At 43.0% G+C, this 23,272-nt stretch overlaps 1 protein-coding gene across 9 annotated transcripts in view; it reads left to right on the top strand.

The window, feature by feature from the left end:
- The window catches only part of RERE (arginine-glutamic acid dipeptide repeats), a 288,010-nt gene that overhangs the window by 200,613 nt on the left and 64,125 nt on the right, over positions 1-23,272 (top strand). For all 9 annotated transcript variants that reach the window (XM_075839693.1, XM_075839692.1, XM_075839695.1 and 6 more), the window contains 3 exons: positions 2,036-2,141; positions 7,103-7,199; positions 16,271-16,375. In XM_075839693.1, the coding sequence (XP_075695808.1) occupies positions 2,036-2,141; positions 7,103-7,199; positions 16,271-16,375 (308 nt within the window). The remainder of the gene's footprint in view (positions 1-2,035; positions 2,142-7,102; positions 7,200-16,270; positions 16,376-23,272) is intronic.

Consider the following 23,272-nt stretch of genomic DNA (forward strand, 5'->3'; position numbering starts at 1 on the left):
GCAGCCTTTAGCTTCTTTTAGAATATAGCGGAATGATTTTTCTTAAAGTTTTTCCTAGCAAAATTGTGATTAGTTGTTAATATTACTCCCCCATGGTCATCAACTGACAATCTAAGGCTGTGTTCACATCACCGTCTGTGTTCTGTTGAGGGGTTCCATCGGCGGTTTCCGTCGGGTTAACCTCTCAGCGGAACGGCAAACTGAAACTTCCGAGATAATGGTTTCCGTCTGTCACCGTTGTGACAGGGTTCCGTCGTTTTGACGGAATCAATAGCGTAGTCGACTACGCTATTCATTTTGTCAAAACAACAGAACCCTGTTACAACGGAGACACAAACGGAAACCATTGGCACCGGATCCGTCACCATTGAAATCAATGATGATGGAAACGGAAACCTATGGTTTGTGTCCGTCAGGGCTCCGTAATGACGGAACGTCGTAACAGAGCCCTGACACAGATGTGAGCGAGGCCTAACATCTCTGAGGGTTGACAGACAGCTCACCAACATCCACTATGTGAGGACACACAGACTGGACGAGCCTGGAAGATTTTCTTTCCAATTTTGTTTCCTTGGAGATCAGTGGTTCCAGAAGTGCCTGGCAGCCGTTCTTCTCCCTGCACCCTATTCAAATAATATGCATGTTTGGTTTAGCCTGAGTGACTTGGGAATGAACAGCTTTGTACGGTTAGTCAGAAAGGTCATTTTATTACTTTTTAAGGCCGTATTCACGCGACCGTATTTCTCATCAAATGCTGTCCGTTTTTACGGATCTATTGCCGAGGGATGCAGAAAAAAAATGCTCTCTATGCTGTTAAAGCAATAGAAAATGGCGCCTGAGCGTTCCTGCGACCTTTTCAGTGGGTTGGGACAAAATTGACCAAACTAGACTCACATCGTTTTTTGCGGACGAGAAAATCTGATGGCGTATGGATGTTAAATTGACGCACGAACGCAAAACGTGCATGCGCGTATAAATAAGGCCTAAGGATCATATATTTGAAATACCTGAAGAAAATTGTATTCAGACTCCACTCAACACCTAGAATTTCACCACTACACGTGGGCATGGTTTCACCCGCATGCGGCTGCCACTCCGCGCGTTCTCAACCTTGCTGACTAACTAGAAATATTTGACTAAGCCTTCAAACCCCCACTAGTCAGGGCAAGGAGTGAATCCCCATCCGAGGTAAGCAGAACCCAAAGTAATTGTATTCAATTAGAAAATCTAGCCGGTTGTTCTCTACAAATGTCCCGTACCTCCTCCTGGCTTGTCTAGATACCACCTTGAAAACGACTTTGTGGGTCTCGAGAATTAACTTGCTTTTTATGTTTTCATTTTTTACGGACCATTTGAAGACCTTTTATTGCATTGAACAAAACATGTTCTGCTTGTTGATGTTCTCATTGATCAGCGTCACCGCGATCTCTGTATAAAGGGAATGGCAAATCTCTCATACTGCAGCCCTTCAGGGCATCTATTCATCTGTGCCAGAGCCATCAGCTGGGCATGAAAGGCTGAACCAAAGGTGCAAATAAATACATCAAAATTAAATCTTGTTAGACATATCTGCATTGGAGCAGCACATGACCTTATTTAGCGCTGTCTACTCTTCTACTCCTCTGAATACCGTCGGATTCTGTCATCGATTTCTGGACAATGTCGAAACAGTGGACACGAGGTGGTTAGACTTAAATGGACATTAAATGTAAAACATATTCCAAAATATTACCATCCTATCACAATCCAGAAAAAATAGACTTCTGTATCTCATTTATCCACGAGGCATCCGTTTTATTTTTTTCGTATCATAGACCTCCGATCAAATCTGGCTTCGAGGCCGCCTGTCGCATCAGAAACCTGCAGCACCCGTCAGTGTGTGCTCAACCAAAATATTTCCAGGATTTAGTCTTTTTTTTTTTTTTTATTCATTAACCTGAAGTTCTTCTGCCCATAACTTAGTTATAATATAATAATTTAGACTGGAAGGGTCTGACATGTATTTATTCTTTTTTTTTTCCCCTGTTTATTACAGAGTAAACGTGACCATCTTCTGATGAATGTTAAGTGGTACTACCGTCAGTCAGAGGTTCCAGACTCCGTCTACCAGCACTTGGTTCAAGATCGACACAATGAGAATGGTAAGATCCACACTTGTACACATAGAAGAACTAGATCCTGGATACTGCATCTTATTTGACGCTTGTTTTCACGACCTTGTAACGTCGAGTCATCAGTGTTGAGTCCAGAAGCTTGGATTGTGATTGCAATATTCTGGTAACCACTGTCCATACTGATAAAATGACAGGATGGTGGTGATGAATGTATTCAATCCTGATGATCCATAATGATGAACTGAGGATAGTAAACATTGGTAGCATCGTCCAGGATTAGTTAAAAAAAAAAATATATATATATTTTTTTTTTTGTTACCGGAAACCGCACCAGAAATCCCCCCCCCCCCCTTTTTTTTTTTCCCAAAGGAATAGCATCACTCTTGTCGATGGGCTGTGTCTGCTATTTCAGCTTTATTCACTTGAACGGCAGATGAGCTGCAATATAAAACACAGCCCATGGATAAGTGTGGCCCTATTCCTAAGGGAGGGGGGGGGAAACTAACTATCGTTCTAATCCTGGGCAAGGCCATCAATTCACAGGAAGCAACTTCCCTATTTCTTGTGGTACACACTATAGAAATACAGCAGAACCAGTAGGTCCATCTGGTCTGCCCATCTTACTGTGTACATAGTCTAAAGAAACTGCCCCCACCTTTTAAGATGCCCAGAAAGAAGGATTTACTTTGGCTTCCTCTGGCCGATGTCTCGTGACCGTATGATGACGCACACAATTTGTGGACCACTTTAGGTCCTACCCGCTGCTGCTGCCCCCAAAGCCGGGCCTATTTAATGTGCATCTTCATCTGAGAAACGTTGTCCGCTTAGCTTACTAGGTCTCTAAAATAAAATGTGGATATTTTTGCGGAGTTCTCCTTTATTTGCTTCCTTCATTATCAGTGCGTTTTACTATTGTGTTTATACTACTGGTTCTGTGAAATAGTTCTGATGATTTATACGTTTTGTATTCTTAGGTAAGGTAATGCACACGAGTTGCTAGACAGGTTTTTCCTTGCATCACTGCACTACCAGTTAAAAGCATAATTAGCAGCTATTGTATTGTGTGTCTCACCTAAATCTGTGGGGATATGGGGGGGGGGGGGTCATTGTTTTTCATCTTTGCCCTTTCTAACACTTATCGGTTTAGTTTCAGAAGAAAACTTCCCTAAAAGTTGGGCTTTGTTCACATCTGCGTCTGAGATCTGGTAAAAAATGCTGGACAAGATACACAGCATGCTGCGCTATTTTGTCCAGTAAAACGACGGACACCATGACGGGAATCCGACAGAACCTATTAGTCAATTCCATTGCGTCGTGTGTCGTTGGTGTCCGTCACGCAACGGACCTGGAGCTCCTGGTATTTTCTCCGAACCCAGATGTGAACGAAGCCTATGTATTGAGTTATCATACAGTATATAGCACTAGATGGTGCACCGCTTCTATATTTGCAGAATACATATTTGTATGTCTTGTTTATCCCTAGTAAAGCCTCATGATGAATGCATCTTTATAAGCATATTGGGGATTTGCAAAAATATTTGCCATAAGCAGCCAATCAAATTGCAGCTGTCATTTGTAAGCGGTTTAGCTTCGGGGTTGATGAGAAGCTTACGGCATACTGTGTTTTTGCTTTCAATTTTTAAAGGGGTTGTTATTCGGGATGTAAATTTTTTTTTTATTAGGGGCTGGAAATGAAATAAATCAATCAAAAAAGAAATGCTTACTTATCCTTGTCCCCGGCGACCCAGCTCTGTTGCTCATGTGGTTGTTTACATGAACGTAGCATGTGACCACTGCAGCCAATCAGAGGGCTCACTGGTGACGAATCGTATTTCTGGCATAATGGCAGAAATACAACATATGGCTGCTGAGCCCTCTGATAAACCTCAGCGGTCACATGCTGCGTGCATGTAAACAACCACCGGGAGTGCCGAGGAAGCGTCCGTGCTGGGTCGCCGGGGGCAAGGATAGGTAAGTATTGCTTTTTTGGTTTATTTCAGGTCTAGTCCCTAATAAAACAAAGTTCACATCCCAGATAACCCCTTTTAAAACGTCTGCAGCAAAGCAAGCTCATCAGCATTTATCAATTGACTCAGTTTGTGCATATAATTTGAAACTTTGAATCAGAAAAAACTATCTCTGACCAACAGAAGGATAAATTAAGATGAAAAAAATAAATTAAGATTAAATAATTCAAAATGATGATAGAGGGTGGATACACATGTGGCCAGGGACTGGTGAACACCAATGGGACCCAAAGAAAACTCCACAATGTGTGCGCATTAAATAGATCTTATAACCCACTTTTTTTTCCCCCTGAGATTTTCACAAAACTGAGATATGACTAACATGTGAATAGACCCGAACTATGTAACTAAGTCTGAGTAAAGCAAGTCATAATCGTGGATGAGAGTGTCCATCTATGTCCAGGGGCGTAGCTAAAGGCTCATGGGCCCCGATGCAAAATTTCTTATTGCCCCCCCCCCCGCAAACTTCTCATGGCCGACGGTCCGCAGCTTTCAGCTGCATCGCTGGGTCTCCTAAGTGACCCAACAATGCAGCACTAGCAGCCGGGGGCGTCACTAAGGACTTAAAATGTCAGGGGAAATAGCCCCAATACATATGTGCCCCCCCAAAAAAAGTGTGTATAGGAGACAGCATATCTATAACACTACGACCCTATAAACTATGGATAGGATTAGATACATTGGCTCAGCAGACAGTATCACACATGATAGGATTAGATACAGTGGCTGAGCAGACCGTATCACACATGATAGGATTAGATGCAGTGGCCCAGCAGACAGTATCACACATGATCGGATTAGATACATGGCCCAGCACGCTGACATTGTGGCTCCGGCGCTGGACCCAGGAAAGGTAAGAATAATAATTTTGCTTCTTTGTGTTACTGATTATTTTTGTGTGTTTGTGTTTTTTTACAGGTTCGATTGTTGGACTTCGGATACGAGAACTTCAATGACGGCGTTTTTTTATTCTCAATAAAATGGTTATTGGGGGTTGTGTTTTTTTATTTCAATAAAATATTTTTTCTATGTGCTTATCTTTTTAAACTTTATTATCACCGCCTTAGTAATGGCCGCTGGCTGATTGACAACCTCCATTACTAAGGCGTGGCTTAGTGTTAGCCGCTGCAGAGGCTACACTAACCCCCATTAATACCCCGGTACCCACCGCCACCAGGGGTACTGGGAAGAGCCGGGTACGAACCAGTACCCGTCCATCTGTAGTGACGAGCAGGCACCGGGGCGGCCGCAGGCTGGTAGTATTAGGCTGGGGAAGGCCAAAAACAGCGGCACCTACCACCCTGGTAATGCTGCCTGCTGCTGCTGTGTTGTATCTGGCTGGTTATGAAAATTGGGGGGGGGGACCGACATCGTTCTTTCCAATTTTTTTTTTTTTAAATGACGTGGGGTCCCCCCCATTTTTCATAACCAGCCGGATACAATAAAGCAGCAGCAGCCTAGCATTACCAGGGTGGGAAGGGGCACTGTATCTGGCCTTTCCCCTCCTGATAATACCAGCCTGCGGCCACCCCAGTGGCCGGCCATCACTACAGATGGTCAGGTACTGGATCGTACCCGGCTCTTCCCAGCACCCCTGGTGGCGGTGGGTACCGGGGTAATAATGGGGGTTAGTGTCAGCCTCTGCATCGGCTAACACTAAGCCCCGCCTTAGCAATGGATGCTGTCAATCAGCCGGTGGCCATTACTAAGGCGGTAGTAATATAGTTTAAAAAAAAACACAAAGACATAGAAAAAATATTTTATTTAAATAAAAAAAAAAACCCACACAACCCTCATTAACCATTTTATTGATAATAAAAAAAAAGCCGTCATCGAAGTAGTCCAGGAATCTGCCGTAGTCCAACGACCGAACCTGTAAGAAAACACACAAAAAAAAACGATTAGTAACACGTGTTAGGCTTAGATACAGGGCCCATGTGTGATACTGTCTGTGGGACCCTGTATCTAAGCCTACCACAAGGTAGGCTTAGATAGAGGGTCCAGCAAACCGTAATCTTATACAGTATAAGATTACTGTGTGCTGGGGCCCTGTATCTAAACCTACAGTGTGGTAGGCTTATATACAGGGCCCATCAGACAGGATCACGCATGGGCCACGTATCTAAGCCTACCATGTGATTGGCTTAGATACAGGGCCCATCAGACAGGAACACACATGGGCCATGTATCTAAGCCTACCATGTGATTGGCTTAGATACAGGGCCCAGCAGACAGGATCACACAATCTGTGATCCTGTCTTATGGGCCCCCTAAGCCTGCTACATCGTAGGCTTAGGGGTTGTGCAGTCCCTAAACATTGATGGCCTATCCACAGGACAGGCCATCCATAGCTGATGTGTCTCCCGGGACCCGCAAATTAGCTGTTTTGAAGGGGCCGCAGCACTCGTACGAGAGTTGCTTCCCCTTCATTTCACTACTCGCCCACACTGTGAATCGCCGACACCGATTCACAGTGTGACCGGAATGAAGGGGAGCAGCTCTTGTACGAGTGCTGCGGCCCCTTCAAAACAGCTGATTGGCGGGTCCCGGGAGTCGGACCCCGCCAGTCAGGGCAACTAATCTTACCTTCCTCTTCGGCCGCGGCGGGAGTTCTGTCGTCTCTATGCTGTGCGCGGCGCATAGCGCTGTGACGTCATGCGCTGCGCACAGCGCTTGACGTCAGGACCTCCGCTGCGATCCGGAACCAGGAAGGTAAGTACTGTCTGTTACTATAGTAACAGGGGCCCGCGGCCCGAGTTACTATAGTAACTATTTATTGACGTGGTGCGGGGGGCTGTGGGCCCCCCTGGCTTCTGGGCCCGGTCGCAATTGCGACCGCTGCGACCCCTATAGCTACGCCAGTGTCTATGTCTATTCCTCTAGACCATATGTTCCAAAATGGACTTGATCTTTGTGTTGATAGCTTTCTGACCATTTTGCATCTCACATTGTTCCCCATAGACTCTGGCCGGGAGCTGGTGATCACAGACCCAGTAATTCGGAACAGGGAACTCTTCATCTCGGATTACGTCGACACTTACCATGCCGCTGCTCTCAGGTAAGCGCCAGCTGGTTCATGTGCTCTACGACGTGGCTGTAATCCATCTGCACATATATAGCCCCTCCAGATACACATTACCTGCAGTATTTTTCCTCCTCTGTGGAAAGCATGCTTGGTGTAGTAATAGTTCCTTTATTTAAAGATATGTGATCCATCCCAAGTATTGATCCGAAGCGTCTTTTTGGGGGGTGAGAGGAAACCACAGCACCTTGAAGAAAGCAACAAAAAGCGATGAAAAACATAAAAACGCCATGCAGACTGCTCAAACCCTTACCCGAGTATACATAAAATGCATAGTCTACTCACAGTTTTGTATTTTTTCTTTCCTTTCTGTTTGTTCTTTGTTTTTCCTACCACAGACCACTAGGGTTTTATTTTAGAAGATTTTGAGAGTATTCATTTAAAAGAAACATCCAGCATATACATAACTTGTCATCATGGCACCCCGCCTGTTTGTCTATTAATGTTGGGAGGAAGCTTGTGCTACCAATCCCATGATTCCTCAGCACAGCATCACATAAGCAGGGTGAGCCAGTGCCATCTCTGCTTGCTCTGCCTGGGGAGGACAGTGTGATTTATCCTTCCCTCAATAATCTCCTAAATAGACTAAGAAATTATAAGTATAGAGCCAGGGAGGCCGAGCTGTGATCCTCATAACCGTGTGGCAGAATCTAATCGGCAATAACTTAGGCCTCATGCACACGACCGTAGTGTTTTTCTGGTCCGCAAATTCCAGGACCGTGTTCCGTGAAATGTCATCCGCAGTTCATCCGTATGTAATCCGCAGTTCATCCGTATGTAATCCGCAAAATGCGGATGAAAAAAAAAAAAGCCTAGGTAAAACAGGATGACGACAGAACTCATTCCCGGTCGTCGCCTAGCAACATTTCCGCAAATCCGCAAACTGCGGATGACACACGGAGGTGTGTCCACAATTTCCACGGGCCCATTGACTTCTATTGGCATGTCCGCATCTAATTTGCGGCCCGTAATAAGACATGTCCTGAGTTTCTGCGGCACGGATTTGCGGACATGCGGAGACCCGTGAAAACACGGATAGTGTGTATGGGCCCATAGAAATGAATGGGTCCGCAATTCTCCCGTGGATTTGCGGGGGAATTGCGGACGCAAAAACACGGTCGTGTGCATGGGGCCTTAGACATTAGTGTCCTACAACCCCTCACCCCAAGTCTATGTAAAGACGAGGCAGAAGCTGCACACAACCTGTAATTAAGTCATACAAGAATTACCGTGCCTGTGTGAGTGACACAAGTGTCGTGGATCTAATATCTAGTGATAGAATCAGCCCAAAAAAAAAGACTGACCTAAATATTACCTTTAATGGATCACATAAAACTAAAAGGCCTCGTGCACACGACTATGATTACGGAGTGTCATTCGCCGGCCGTCCGCAATCACGGACCATGCACACACAAAATGTGCATTGACTTCAATAAACCTGGACTGCAATTGCGGTGCGTCAAATGACTTGTCCTATTTTTTTTGCTGTCCGGCCTCCGTGCAATGGAAACCACGGTCGTGTGCGTTGGCCCATGTCATATAATGTCCTATCCGAAATTGCGGATAGTATGCGGCCGCAAATGCACGGTCATGTGCATGAGACCGAAGGAGCGATCGTGTCACTTTACAATGTAAATCTGATATCATACTTTTTATTGCTAGTTTTCTCCTGATTGCGGAGCAGATTTATTTTCTCTAAGTTCCCCCGCTCCTTCACATTCAGTGCCGTTACTTTCCATACATGACATGCAAATTCATGGATAAATTGACAACTGGACAATTTCCATCGCCCAGTGTCAATGTGGTGTGAATCTAAGCTGCTCTGAGACTGTCCAATCAGTCTGGCTCCAGCAACGCAATCTCGGGGAGAAGAGGTGATCCGGATCAGCTGTATTTGCCCTGGCTACAGGCTGACTGCTTGTCGCTTGGCTTTTCGATCTCCTCTGTGCAGTCTGCTATCTGGACAGGGCCTGGTGGTGGCGCTTCTCTGACACTGTCCGCACTGATTGGACAGTGTCAGAGCTGCTCAGGACCTCGCCCCATTGACACTTAATGATAGAGACCAAACCAATTGTCAATTTATTCCTTAATGAAGCACTCTAGGTTTTTTTCTGTCATCAGCTACCTATCCCCCCAAAATAAATATATATATATATATATGTATATAACATTTCGATCCGTCTCTATGGGATCATTTTTTATTTCATTAACAAGGATTCCTAGCCTCAACCTAGGAGGCCTGCACCCACTGCTGTCGCTGTGCTGCTTTACTCTTTTGCTCATTTGATTTATATATATATATATATATATATGTGTGTGTGTGTGTGTGTGTATATATATTCAGAAAGGAATAACTGTATCACGACCTAATTTCTTCTCTTTAGTTGGGTCATGTGACCTTACTGACCTGATCAAATCTGCAGCAGTTAATGTAATTGAGAGTCAGCATCTTCACTTCCTGATTTATGGACTGTACCAAACAGGTTCTTCACAGAGGGGTTACAGAAACTTATGTTACTAACTACTGATGAGCAGACACGTAATTGTCACGCAATATTAAGTCAGGAGGCTGAGCTGCAATCTCCTTCATTATAACTGTATGATAGATACGTGTCTGCTCATCCATGACGATTCTTTTTGAAAGGCTATGTACACCTTTTGAGTGTGTTTTGTTTTTTTTTAATAGAAAGTTTCACTAATCACACTGACTATTCTAATTAGTCTTTATTAAAAAATTGTTTTACTTTTGGGGATACAGCTGTTCTGTATTTACTAAATCAGTCAGTTCCACGGACCTGGCGGGTTCACTGTCGGCGGGTCCTGCATGTTATGAACTTTAGATGTGATCGTTTACAGGTGGATCCTGCGTGTCAGACACGCAGGACCCGACGGCACTGGACCTGTCGGGTCCGTGGAACTGACTGATTCAGTGAATAGCAAGCGACACCGCTGCTCCATATACAAAACAGCTGTAGCTCCAAAAGTAAATCTCATTTTTTTAATCAAAGCTAATTATAAAGTTACACTAATCACACTGACTAATCTATTTATAAAAAAAACAAACTGCCCTCAAAGGTGTACATCGCATTTAAGTGTCCATTTGCTCTACAAGGGATAATGAGTCTAAGGGCTTTCTGTATGTATTTCATGCAGTGGGGCTCTGGCTTGCATTTGACCTCGGATTCATTGGGGATCAGTCGTCCTTTCAAATAATGTATTCTAATAAGGATAGTGAATATTCAGGAGGAGCCTTAGAGATAAGGCAACCATTCAGGAGGATGTTTAGTAAGTGATTAACCCTTATCATTTTTAGTTTTTCATTGTAAAATGATGTAAAGTAACTTGTGTCCGGAGTTTAGCGAGTCTGATGTGTGTTCTGGCATCCGAGGCCATAACTGTTCTTTGATCCACCTAGAAATGTAGCTGGGTACGGGTAACGAAATGTACCTTAAGCCCCCGTTCATTGACTTTATGGGGAAGTGGAAAGTTTATGAAAGAGACCTGGTCAATTTCAAACTGGAGTGAAAGGAGGTGAAGCTGAAATTCTTTTCCTGGCAGAGCTTTGCACTTGGCGGTCTGCGGTATAGATGCCGGCAGAACGAGAAACCAAGTAATCTGCTTGATAATAACGCTCAGATGGCGCTTAAATAAAACCATCTGGAGACATTTGCTTTGTTCAGAGCCACATAACCAGAGCTGCTGATTTCAAGGCAAATTAGCTCCAACTTGTGCTGGGGGCGTCGGGAGCTTGGATACCAGAGAGTGGATAATCTTCTCCTTTCACTTACAGCAGCGCTCTACACAAATACTGCAAATTCCAGCAGTGCAGGCTAATGTACAAGAAACCGCTTTACTTGGCTAGCGGAAATACTTTTCTGGCTTCCGATGGTTTTCTTCCTGATAATCTGCTGCTCTGCTAATGTTATCCGCTGTTCATAGAGCAGGAGGTAAATGTGTGTTTAATGGCTTGTACGTTGCCCCAAATTAGGAGCTCTACTTAGTTTTAGCTCACTCTCATATGGCCGTATTTTGGTCAGTATTTTGCATCAGTATTTGGAATCCAAAACCAGGGATGGAACCTAGGCGGAAGATGTGCAAATCATTCGGTTACACTTTTTCTCTGTGTTATGGGGCCCAATCCTAGTTTTGGCTTCCAAATACTGATGTAAAATACCACAGTCTGAAAGGTCTTACACAGTAAGTATAGTTTTATGGGGTTTGTTTTTTTTTGGTGGGGGGGGGGGGGGTGGTTCAGTTTTTGCTTTTCCATACATCGAAATGATAGGTTAGGAATGTCATCATTTCAAGATCCTCTACTTTCAATGTAGATGTCCCCTTTTTGTATAAAAATTAGCCCAGGGGGAGGCTGCGTCTGGCCATACACTATCCCAGCAGCAGCTTCAGGGGAAATTTAGTATTGCATGCCAGCCATATATAATACATGAAGGGCCTGGGTTCGCCAGAGCGGGAGCCGCTCTTACTTGGCTTTCTTTTGTGGCTCTTAGAATAGGTTTCCAACCAGGAGACTTCTCTCTATGATGTCCATATACCCTAGTAAGGTACATGGAAATAAGTTGTTGTGAGATAACCCATTTCAGCTATCCGTAAAACTGGCCTTTCGTAAAGCAATGCACAACCAGTATAGCAGTAGCGAAGTTCTCACAAGGGTTGTCACCCCTGGCATCTGCCTACATTTGTAGGGATGGATTCATAGCTATTACAGTGCTACTTAAGCAGGCAGATTAGCCGTGCAGGCCTTTAGGAAACTAATTAGAGATTCAGGACTTTTTTTCAGAGGCTATAATTTGTATACATAGATATGATCTTTAGTAAATTTATTAGTGCTTTTATTCCTGTATACTGACCCTGAGTTATAGCCTGTATTATAGTCCAGAGCTGCATTCACGATTCTGCTGGCTGCTATTTGAAATGATTGATACGCTTATCAACACACCCATCCCATATGGTTTCCTCCAGCTCCTTTTAGAATGCATTGTTTTACCGTTTCCTCTTCATGCTGACTGGCATGTCACGTGACCTCCCATTCACTGCTGAGCAACAATGAATGTGGTTGTTCCCAGCCCCCGCAAAACAAGTCTACAAGATTCAACCCATAGGCCAATTTGGGGAAATGCCAAAATTGGTGACAGATGGTCATGAAAGGGGCTCCGCACTTTTGACAATCCCAACTTAATGTAAGGTCGCTTGACAATAAGCAAATCTTCCTTCCAGGACCCAGAGCGATCTGCTGTAATCCGTGGGGATATCTGGCAGTAAGTGTTCAATTTCCCTGCAGCGCCACCACAGGGGAAGTTAAGCATTACACATTGCCCATTCAAATTAATCATCTTTAATACAGGATCGGTCTTCCAGATCGACAAATTTTGTGACATCTCTTTCCAACAGATGAAAATCCTGAACATGAAACCAGCCTCTATTAACTCCGAAATCGCTAATAGGGTGTATGGAAATGGGTTGTCTAAACTGGACAACCCCTTTAAATGCATTTTGCAGAATTTCAGTCCTTTACTATGCAATAGCGCAATCGTCACCATTTCAATATAGTTGTTAGGAAGGAAGGAATCCAGATAATTTGTCTTGGTATTGTTTATCCTGACAAGTGCGACCTCTGTAAAAATAATGGATTTCAACTCCGGTGTTAGTGTCTACATTTCTAATGTTCTAGATAGTTATCAATAGATGACTTTCTCGCTCACTCCTGACGTCTAAGATACATCAGGCCTCTTGTTGCAGTATCTGGTTACATCATCAACTTTAATTAGAAGACCAGCAAGAATCTTTAGTTGTTTGGGTCCCTTGTTCATATAAGTGATGAAGCGATTGGCCAAAAGTAATCAAGAATGGCAAAATTAAAATATTAGAAATTTGAAGGCCTTAAAGGGTGTGCACACCACGTCAACCAGCTATCTTTTTTTTTCTCATTATATCAATGCATCTGGAAGAAAATAAATATCAACAAATAGTCTTGGAAATATTCTAACAAGTTGTGTTTACAGCTCCTACGCAGAACCATGTGCTTCCATGGATTTACAAACTGCAAACAAACTTCTGGACTTTACAGTCCTACTCCCTTCCATAGGTTCCCTGCTTCTTGCAAACCTACCGAATGAATGCTAGCAAGAAATAGAAGACAGATGGACACATAGGCGCTGCATAGACAAAGCGACATGACTTGATATTTAATCAACATTATTTGCAAAGTTGCTTCATTTATTATTTTGGATGCATTGAAACAAAATAAAATGGTGTCAACTGTGGACCACCCCTTTAACCTTTTAACGTCGAAGGACGGATATAACCGTCCTCTGCAGCTGCTAGTTCGCGCAGGAGGACGGATATATCCGTCCTGTGATCGCGCGGGTACTGCCCCTGTACCCACATGATCAGCGGCAGGAGCACGGCTGTTATACACAGCCTGGATCCTGCTGCAACTGACGGAATCGAAGCGCGCTCCGATTCCGGCAGTTTAACCCATGCCATTGTGCAACAACTGAACGGCGGGTGAGATCTGAGATCAGAGGAAAGGGTGGACCCTTTTTGCACTCCCAAAATAAACTCTACCTTTTAGAATTGCCTGAAACACGGTCATTAAAGGGAATGTGTCGCTATAATTTTTTTTTAAACAATTATTATTTCGGTGATTACACATTGTTTTAATTTTTTTTCACAAGTCAGGAAATATTACAAATTAGATTCTAACTAACTTTATAACATTTCCATGTGCTGGTCACTAGAGGGAGCAGTTCCCAAAATTGCAGCATGGTCAATGTGGTAAAGCAACCTCATTGCTTTATGCTGCAAATTTGGGGTGGACACACTCTCCTCTAGTGTCCTCACACAATCCCTCCTCCCTTATTCTGGCTAATGCCAGTAGAAGGAGGGGTTTGAGTCTTCAAATCTCCTACACTGTGTGCCGCCATTTTCTGAGCGACTGCACCGTGTAGGAGGATTAGATACAGTGCTAAGCAGACAGTATAACACGAACATAATACACACATCACATACACAAACATAAATTACCTGCTCCTGCCGCCGCCTCCGCTACTATTCCTTGTGTCTTCGCTTCCTTGAACATATGGCCGGAAGCCGCGGCTGGAAGTAGTCATCTTACTGTCCGGCAGCGGCTTCCGGTATACATGAAAATGGCGCTGTATTTCGCTCTGCTAACGAGCTTCGTTTTGCACTGTGTGGGAGCGGCGCACGCGCCGTACCCACACAGATGGCGTAAACTGCAGAGAATGGAACGGCTCCACTTCGCATTCTCTATGGGGATGTATGTGCCGTATTTCATCTCTGTATGTGTCATTAATCGACACATACAGAGATGAAAAAAAAATGGCAGCCCCCATAGAGAAGTAAAAGTAAGAATGAATTAAAAAGTACAACACAAGAACACAAATAAATAAAATTTATGTTCATATCATACTAAAAGCAATATGATAAAAAAAAACAAAAAACATTTCATGACACCTTCCCTTTAACGGCTATGTACACCCCTTTTGAATTTCATTTAAAAATAAATATCTATTGGTGTGTTTGGTGCAACTTTATATATACTTTTTATTAAAAAATATTTTTACTTTTTGAGACACAGCTGCTTTGTATCCTGTATACAGAAAATGGTTAGCAATGTGGATTGTCTCGGATCTACATGCAATAATGAACAAATATAAAATAAAAACTGCAAAAAAACAGTACTGCTCGTTAATAGTTACTTTTCATTAGCCATGTGAATGCTGCAATAGGATACGGTCTAGAACTTTTTCAGCTCATGTCTCACTCCTTTGTCGCCTGTCAGAAGGGCACCCTCTCCTTCATCCAGCTCTGCAGATAGTGCTGCTGTTCAGACTTCCTCCTAATCCAAAGACTGAAAGACAAACGGTTGATCCATGGATCCTGTATACAGAGAAGCTATATCTTGTTCTGAGACCTGAATCCGTCAGGTCAGCGGGTCTAAGGGTATGTTCACACGCAGAGTCAAAACGTCTAAAAATACGGAGCTTTTTTCAAGAGAAAACAGGTCTTGATTTTGAGATGTTTTTTTTGTGCCGCTCGCGATTTTCGCAGCGTTTTTTACGGCCGTTTTTGGAGCATTTTTCAATAGTCTATCGAAAACGGCTCCAAAAACGTCCCAAGAAGTGTCATACACTTCTTTTTCGCGGCCGTTTTTTTACGCTGCTTCCGATTATTCGGGTGTTTACGGGCCGATAAAACGGCCGAAAATAGGCCGTGTGAACATACACTAACAGGTTCAGTAACAGCGGGTCCTACGTATTCTCTGATATCGATCGCATCTAAGTTATTAACTTAGATGTGATCGGTAACGACTCGATCCTGCATGTAAGAGACACGCAGGCCCCGCTGTCACTGAACCTGTTAGACTCGCTGACCTGACGTATACAGGTTTCAGCGCTTGATACAGCTGCTCTTTATACAGAATACAAAGCAACTGTGCCTCAAGAAGTTAAAATAATGTCATAATTTTAATAAAAAGTATTTAGAAAGTTGCACAAAACAGACTGTTTTATTTAAAAAAATACGTTATTTCAAAGGTGTACATAACCTTTAATTGTATTGCAATAGCAACGTGCAGGTCACCTGGGAATTCTAAACACCCTTTACTTGCCCTGAAAATCCTTCAGCAGTCAGTCGTTTCACATGCCTGGATGCTGCTGATAGGTCGGCAGGGCAAGTGTAGAGAATTTATTGGATCACTGCTGTACATAGTGTGATTCCTGTAGTAGCTTTATATTCGGGAATATCTATTTATCCTAATTTCATGAAGATGTAAAGTTGGAGCTTCACTTTAAACATCTGAAATGGTGTAGGCCTTACGTGAATCCAGAACACGCTGCACTGATTTGTAGAGATCGTATTTTCAAAGAACACCAAATAGTGAATACCTGTGTCATGCACCTCCTCAGGCCCCCAATAGACATAATACAGGGTATCCGTTTTGCCTGGAGTGTTCCTTTATGTCGAATTAGGCATAATAAGCTCTGATAATAATTTTAATGTTTTCACAGGGGCAAGTGCAACATCTCCCATTTCTCAGACATATTTGCTGCTCGGGAATTTAAAGCCAGGATAGACTCGTTCTTCTACATCCTGGGGTACAATCCAGAGACCAGGTAAGTTCTCCATTATCTGTTGTCCCTCACATTCTGATGCTTATATTACTATGTAGTTCTGCATATTATGTTGTATGGCTGTTTTGCGCTAAATGATTCATGCTGGAGACACGAGCGCATATTCTGTCCATTTGGCTCCAGAGCTGAATTGGAGTTAAATGTCATAACGTGACATTTTTGCTGCTGTTCTTGGCTTGATCGGTTCCTTATGTCATTGACAGGGAGGATTAATCAAATGCCAATGGTTACAGTGCTGGGAATAAAGATTAACACAACTTTGTTTTCATGTGCTTGGCCAATAACAGATCGCCCGTGATCTCTGCACCCGTTTCAGTGAAAGTGTATATGTATTAAGAGTACGGCGTTGTCTACAGAAGGTTTCAGATGCTGGATCATGATCAGACCGCTATTTGGCCATTGAGGCATATAGACTGCTCCAAAAATTTAAGGGAATACTTAAATCGTGCATCGGATCTCAAATGAAAGATTCAAGTTGAAAATCTTTACTGATCTAAATTGTGAATTTGTTGAGAACAAAATGACGTATCAACGGTCAATGGAAACCAAAATCATCAACCAATTGGGGGCTGGATAATAAATCGCCCTGAAAATCAAAGTAAAAAATTGAGATCACAGGCGGATCCAATTTGTGTGAATTTCATCACTGCATCTCCATAATGTGACTCAATGGCGTGTCTGTAAAACAAAGTCAATAGCTCGGCACTACTCACAGTCCTCGCTTTAGCCTAGGAGCGGGTATGTCTCCGGGGGGAATGTATATATAACAGGTCACGGTGGTGCTCGGCTGAAGGGTAAGTATCTACCAATCCAAAGAAGAAGGTAAAAGATAAAGCGGCAACTCACCATCCTGCGTAAAAAGCCTTATTTCTGCTCATAAAACGTTTATAGACAAGGAGTAAGGGAGGATGATCCTGGCGGGCAACAGCCTGTAACAAGACTTCCTCCGGCCCGATCACTGCTCAATGGTGTGTCTGCTGACAACGTCTAGGCATTCTCCTGATGAGACGGGTGGCAGGGCATCCGTGAGCTCCTGGACAGTCTGTTGCGTTACTTGTCGGCAGATTCATAATGTCCCAGAGGTTCTGAATTGGATACAGGTCTGGGGAACTTGAAGGCCAGTCAATGGCATCAATGCCTTCATCATCCATCAATTGCCTACACACAAGGGCCAAATGAGACCGGACATTTTCCTGCACCAGGAGGAACCAAAGGCCCACTGCTCCAGCGTAAGGTCTGACAATGGCTCTAAGGATTTCCTCCCGGTACCTGAAAGCAGTCATGTAGAGGTTTGTACCGGTCATGCTGGATGATGATGCAGGCAGCATAACGCTCACCATGGCGTCTCCAGACTCTTCCACAACTGTCACATATGCAAAGTGTGAACCTGCTCTCATCTGTGAAGACAACGGGACGCCAATAGCGAACCTGCCAATTCTGGCGTTCCCTGGCGAACGCCAACCGAGCTGCACGGTGCTGGGCTGTGAGCACGTGTGCCGCTACGAGAAATTGGGCCCTCATAGAGTCTTTCTGACAGTTTGGCCAGAAACATACACACCAGTAGCCTGCTGAAGGTCATTTAGTAGTGCTCTTCCTCCTTGCATTAAGGAGCAATTACCGGTCCTGCTGATGGGTTGATGCTGTTCCACGGCCCTGTTAGACTCTCCTCGTGTAATGGCTCGTGTCCTGGTATCTGCTTTATGCTCTTGAGACCCAGCTGGGAGACACCGCAAACTTTCTTACGACGTCCAGTATGGATGTGCCATCCTGGAGAAGCTGGACTACCTGTGCAACCTGAATGGACTGCAGGTACTGCCTCGTGCTACAAATGGTGACAAGGACACCAGCAAAACACAAAACTAGAAAATAAACATTCCGTAAAGAGAGAGATGCTGTCTGTGGCCGCCGCCTGGAAAACTTTTCCTTTCTTGGGATTGTCATGCTGATGAATTTTCAGTGCACATGTTGTCCCTTTCATTTGCACCAAAGCAGGTGAAAGTGACTCACAATCGCTCATTCTTCCTAACTGGACAGATTGATCCCTGAAGTATTTGACTTGGGGTTATACTGACTGTGATGCTTGAATGTGTTCCCTGAAACATTTTGAGCAGTCTAGTTCTTACCTTTGTATGACCCCTTCATTACCATGTGATACGACCTTTTTTTTTTTTTTTTCCGTGTCCAAGCGTTATGCTAAGCCTATAATGAAACGGTTACTGTGTTTTTTTTAATTTGTTTACTTCGTATTGATATCTTCACCTTTTTAATTGGTGACATGACGGCCTGACCATTTCCCAGAGAACGTTCTTCTCAGTAGCGGTTTTCAGTATTGGTGGCCATAGAAGTAACTCCATAGTTCTTTCAATACGACCAATCCTGTGTCTTTAGCAAGAGAATTGTGATGTGGATGCGGCCATTGAAGATTTTCTGCATTATCAGCACAATTTATCCGATGTGGTTTGTTTTTTGTTGTGGCTACATTTAGCAGTCTGACTCGTGAATGGCTTACTATTTGGGGGACATTGAATATTTTGTTGTGGATTTTCAATAGATGGTGTGTACACATTTAGTAACTTTATAGTTCATGGGACACTATGAATTAACCTGTTTAGGGTTCCTAAAGTTGGTTCATACAAGACCGCTGTGTTAATGGTTTTCGAATTGTTGGGGCACCTGAACCGGGACTTGGGGTTCTGATGCAGCAAGCCTCCAGCGAGGCCAAACTTCACTAAACTTAGGCCTCATACACCCGACCGCAAGAGTGCATTGAGTTTAATGAACCCGGACCGCAAATGCAGCCCGTAAAATGACATGTCCTAGTTTTTTTGCGGTTTGGGCTCCGTGCAATGCACGGACTGTGGAAACGATAGTCGTGTGTATTGGCCCATAGGATATAATGTGCCCTATACTATCTGCAATTGCGGATGGTATTCGGGTACAAATGCATGGGGGGGCCTTACTGTTTCACATGTTCTAGGACTATGGAGTAAAAATAAAAAGGGTAGAAAAAAATAACTAATTCCTAGCCCTATAATGTGTAAAACCAAGCTTGGCAAAAGATCAAGGGTCTAGTTCTCTCCCCGCCTGAGAGGAAGCTTGCTGCAGCAGAACTCCCCCACTTCTATAAGGCGGCTGGACCATGTACAAAACAAGCACTTTTTATATTTTGTCCCCCCTATTTCCTCATAGATTGTAAGCTCTTGCCAGGAGGGCCCTCACTACTCTTGTTATAAGTTTTGTCACGGTCATGTCTGATATTGTCTATATATGTTCCCTCTGAATCGTACGTGCTGCGGAATATCTTGGTGCTAAAAGAATAAAGATGATTTTTCTAGTGCGGTTTCTGCTGGAAAGACCAAGCAAGATCCGCTCCAACCACTAGGAGAGGTGACGGGTCCTCTTTGTCATATCTATTTTAGTAATTGCTTGTATGGCACATAAAATAACAATTCTTGATTATATTTTGTCAGAACTCTGTTTTGCACCACATTCCTCTGTAATTCCTCCTAGACATTTATGAATAAATTGACGTCTGGGTGTTACTATTCCCTTGTCAATAGAGCGTGTCCCTAGAGTCTCACTTTGTATCAGCACTGATTGGACAGTGTCAGACTGTAGGGACACACCCCCAACTGCTAACACTCAGTTGTCAATTTATTTGTAAATTTCTCAGAGGAATAACAGAGGAACGGAACAACCTAGCATTCTAAGAAAAGGTGCTCCAGAATTGTTTTTATTTACTAAAACTGACATGTCAAACGAGGTGACCAGTCCTATTTAATCCTTTCCCAACCCATGACGAAACTGTACATCATGTAGCAGGGGGGGGGTGCTGGTTACGTTTGGAGCGGGCTCACGTGCTGAGCCCGCTCCATACGCTGGAGGTGTCAGCTGTGTATTACAGAACGCTCGGTTTCTGGCCGTTTAAACTGTTAAATGCCGCGGTCAATAGCGACTGCGGCATTTAAACAGGAGGGGGCGGGGGTGCTGATGGTTGTCAAGGCAGCCTGGGGCCCCAGGTCTGCCTTCTGTATGCCTGTAAACATGACAACCAGCGATCTGACCATTGCTGGTTTAAGTCCCCTAGGGGGACTAATAAAAAGTGTAAAATAAAAGTTACAACTATTTTTCAGAAGTGTAAAAAAAATTAAAATACTAAAAGTAAAAAAAAAAATCCTTTTCCTATTTCCCCCTAAGCACTATTAAAAAAAAATATAAAAAAATTTGGTATCGCCGCTTCCGTAAAATTCAGAACTTATTACATTATAACATTAGTTATAAATGGTGCCAATAAAAAGCGCGACCCGCAAAAATTAAGCCCTCACACCGCTCAATCAACGGAAAAATTAAAAAAAGGTACAGCTTTCATTATGTCGTGACGCAATTTTCTTTATTTTTTTAACAAATTGTTTTTTGTAGAAGTAGTAAAATATAAAACCGTAATCGTATTGAGATGCAGAATAAAGCGAAGTTGTTTTTACCACACGGTGAAAGCCATAAAAACGAAACCCAAAAAACAATTCCAATTCCACCCCACAAATAATATTTTTACTATTTCCCACTACATTATATGGTACTTTAAATGGTGGCAATAGAAACTACAGCACCCCCCGCCCCCCCGCAAAAAATAAACCCTCACACCGCTCTATTGATAGAAATATAAAAACGTTATGGCCCTTGGAAGGTGGGGAGTAAAAAACGAAATAGTGAAAAACCTAAAAATATCTGTCTTTAAAGGGTTAAACAAATCCTAGGTAAAGATGGAGGTAACCAGGCGGAGGGATCTTTGTTTTCTTTGCGAGATTTCTATATTTATTTCAGGGACTTGCAGACACAGAATTCAATCTTTTTCTTTCTGTATTTTTATTCTAATTTATTTCTAGGTTTATGGTCAGACTATGTTCACACAGTATATATTCAGGCTGAAAAAACAAGAGAGAAAACAGCCTCTAAGGTCCAGGCCTTTTACTAGCTGATTTTTTCCAAGCGCATTTGAAGCACAATTTCAGTGTGTGGTTTTTTTTTGTGTGTTAAGGCCCTGTTCACATGTCGTGTATGTGACTTGTATTTTGGCGCGTTTCATGTGCCGAAATAAGCGTCAAAAACCGCTTGATTGAATAGGGAGGCGAAAAATTCGTTAAAATATACTAGAAAACTGCCACAATTGATTTAATTTTTGTACCTTACTGTACTGTATTAATACATTTGCATAGAACTGTGATATAACCGACAATGGTATTGATTCACAAGGGACGATTGAACAAAAAAGAATGCGTTATTTTTCCATTTCTATTAGTACACGATGTATCCAATGTGTTAAATAAAAAATGTTTTTAAAAAAAAATGCTTGAATGATCTTCCCATTCAAATCAGTGGACAAGCTCCCCATTAGAACATATGAGGTTTTTTACACGACCGTATTGAAAGTGTCGCGTAAAGAACAAAAAAAAAAGAGGCGGCTGGACAGCTTCAGCGTAGAGCACGCCAAATTTTCCCATAGTCAATGGGAGTCCCAAGTACGCACCAAAATACGCGCAGAAAGCACCGAACGTGTCAAAAAACCACTGAAAACGCCTCTGTATTATAAAGCGCTTTACAAAAATGCTGGCGTATTTGGCACGTTTACACATCCTATTATTTGAGCGCAGTGTGAACCTGCCCTAAATGGAAAAGACATCAATGGGATAACTCTGCTTGTAAAACACTTCGAGAAGTGACACGTCATTTCTTTTTTTTATAAACTTATTTTTATGCAGAGGTTTTTATTTCCGAGGCGTAAAACACACCTCATATGAACGGCACAGTTGAAATTAACGGGAAGACGTTTACAGGCGTTTTTATGCTCCAAAATACGCTTGAAAGTATTCTGTGTGAACACTTGTCATGATGCCATGTTTATAGATTTGAGGTTTGTTTTTTTTTTTTAGTCCTTCGGGCTTGTCCACACACAACAGAATTGTTGCAGAAAATTTCTGCAGCATTTCCGTTAAAAGTCAAAGGCTTACCGCTGCGGCAAAAACGCACCAATTCCTGCAGAAAATGGTGCGTAAATGGCCGAGTTTTTCCCAGTGTTGGGAGATGGAGACATCTCCTCTGAAAAACGCCGCAATTCTGGACACTTTCCGCAGCAGGAATTGAGATGCTGCGGTCCAAAAATAACGCACCGCAGGTGAATTTCGGCTCAGAAATTTTGCGCGCGCGTGGATGAGATTTGTTAGATCTCGTCCTCTATGCTGCTACTGTATTCTGCCGCGTTTTTTCCGTTCTAAATTCAGTCCGGAAAAAGCACGCCAATTCCGCAGCGTGTGAACGAGCCCTTATTGTGAAATTGCTTAGTGCCATTTTTTCCACCAGTTTGGAGTAAGAACCATTGAGGCAAGGAGCTTGTTTTTCGGCTGAATGTGTTTTAGGATTGAACTAGCGTAACGCTTGTAATATAAATATCTTCATGTTTTAAGCAACATTTAGGATCACCTATATAAACCGGATCTGTGTTTTAGCGTCATTGTATGCCACGATAGAACAAAAGGATGTTTATGGCTGTACAATGCCAGACCAAAAAAAAAACAAACATGGGGAGATTTAACCCCTTTATGACCAGCCTATTTTAGACGTTAATGGCCAAGCCATTTTTTACGTTTTTCCATCGTCTCATTTAAAGAGCTATACACTTTTTATTTTTGCCTCGACATAGCTGTATAAAGTCTTGTTTTTTGCGGGACAAGTTGTAATTTTTAATAGCACCATTTTGGGGTGCATAGAATTTATTGATTAACTTTTATAAACTTTTTTTTTGCGGGGAAATAGAAAAAAAACAGCAATTTCGCCACATTTTTTTGCGCCCTAAATTTGCGCTGTTTACCGTGTGGTATAAATAAC

This window comes from Rhinoderma darwinii, chromosome 10 (assembly GCF_050947455.1).
Source record: "Rhinoderma darwinii isolate aRhiDar2 chromosome 10, aRhiDar2.hap1, whole genome shotgun sequence".
NCBI classification, from domain to species: Eukaryota; Metazoa; Chordata; class Amphibia; order Anura; family Rhinodermatidae; genus Rhinoderma; species Rhinoderma darwinii.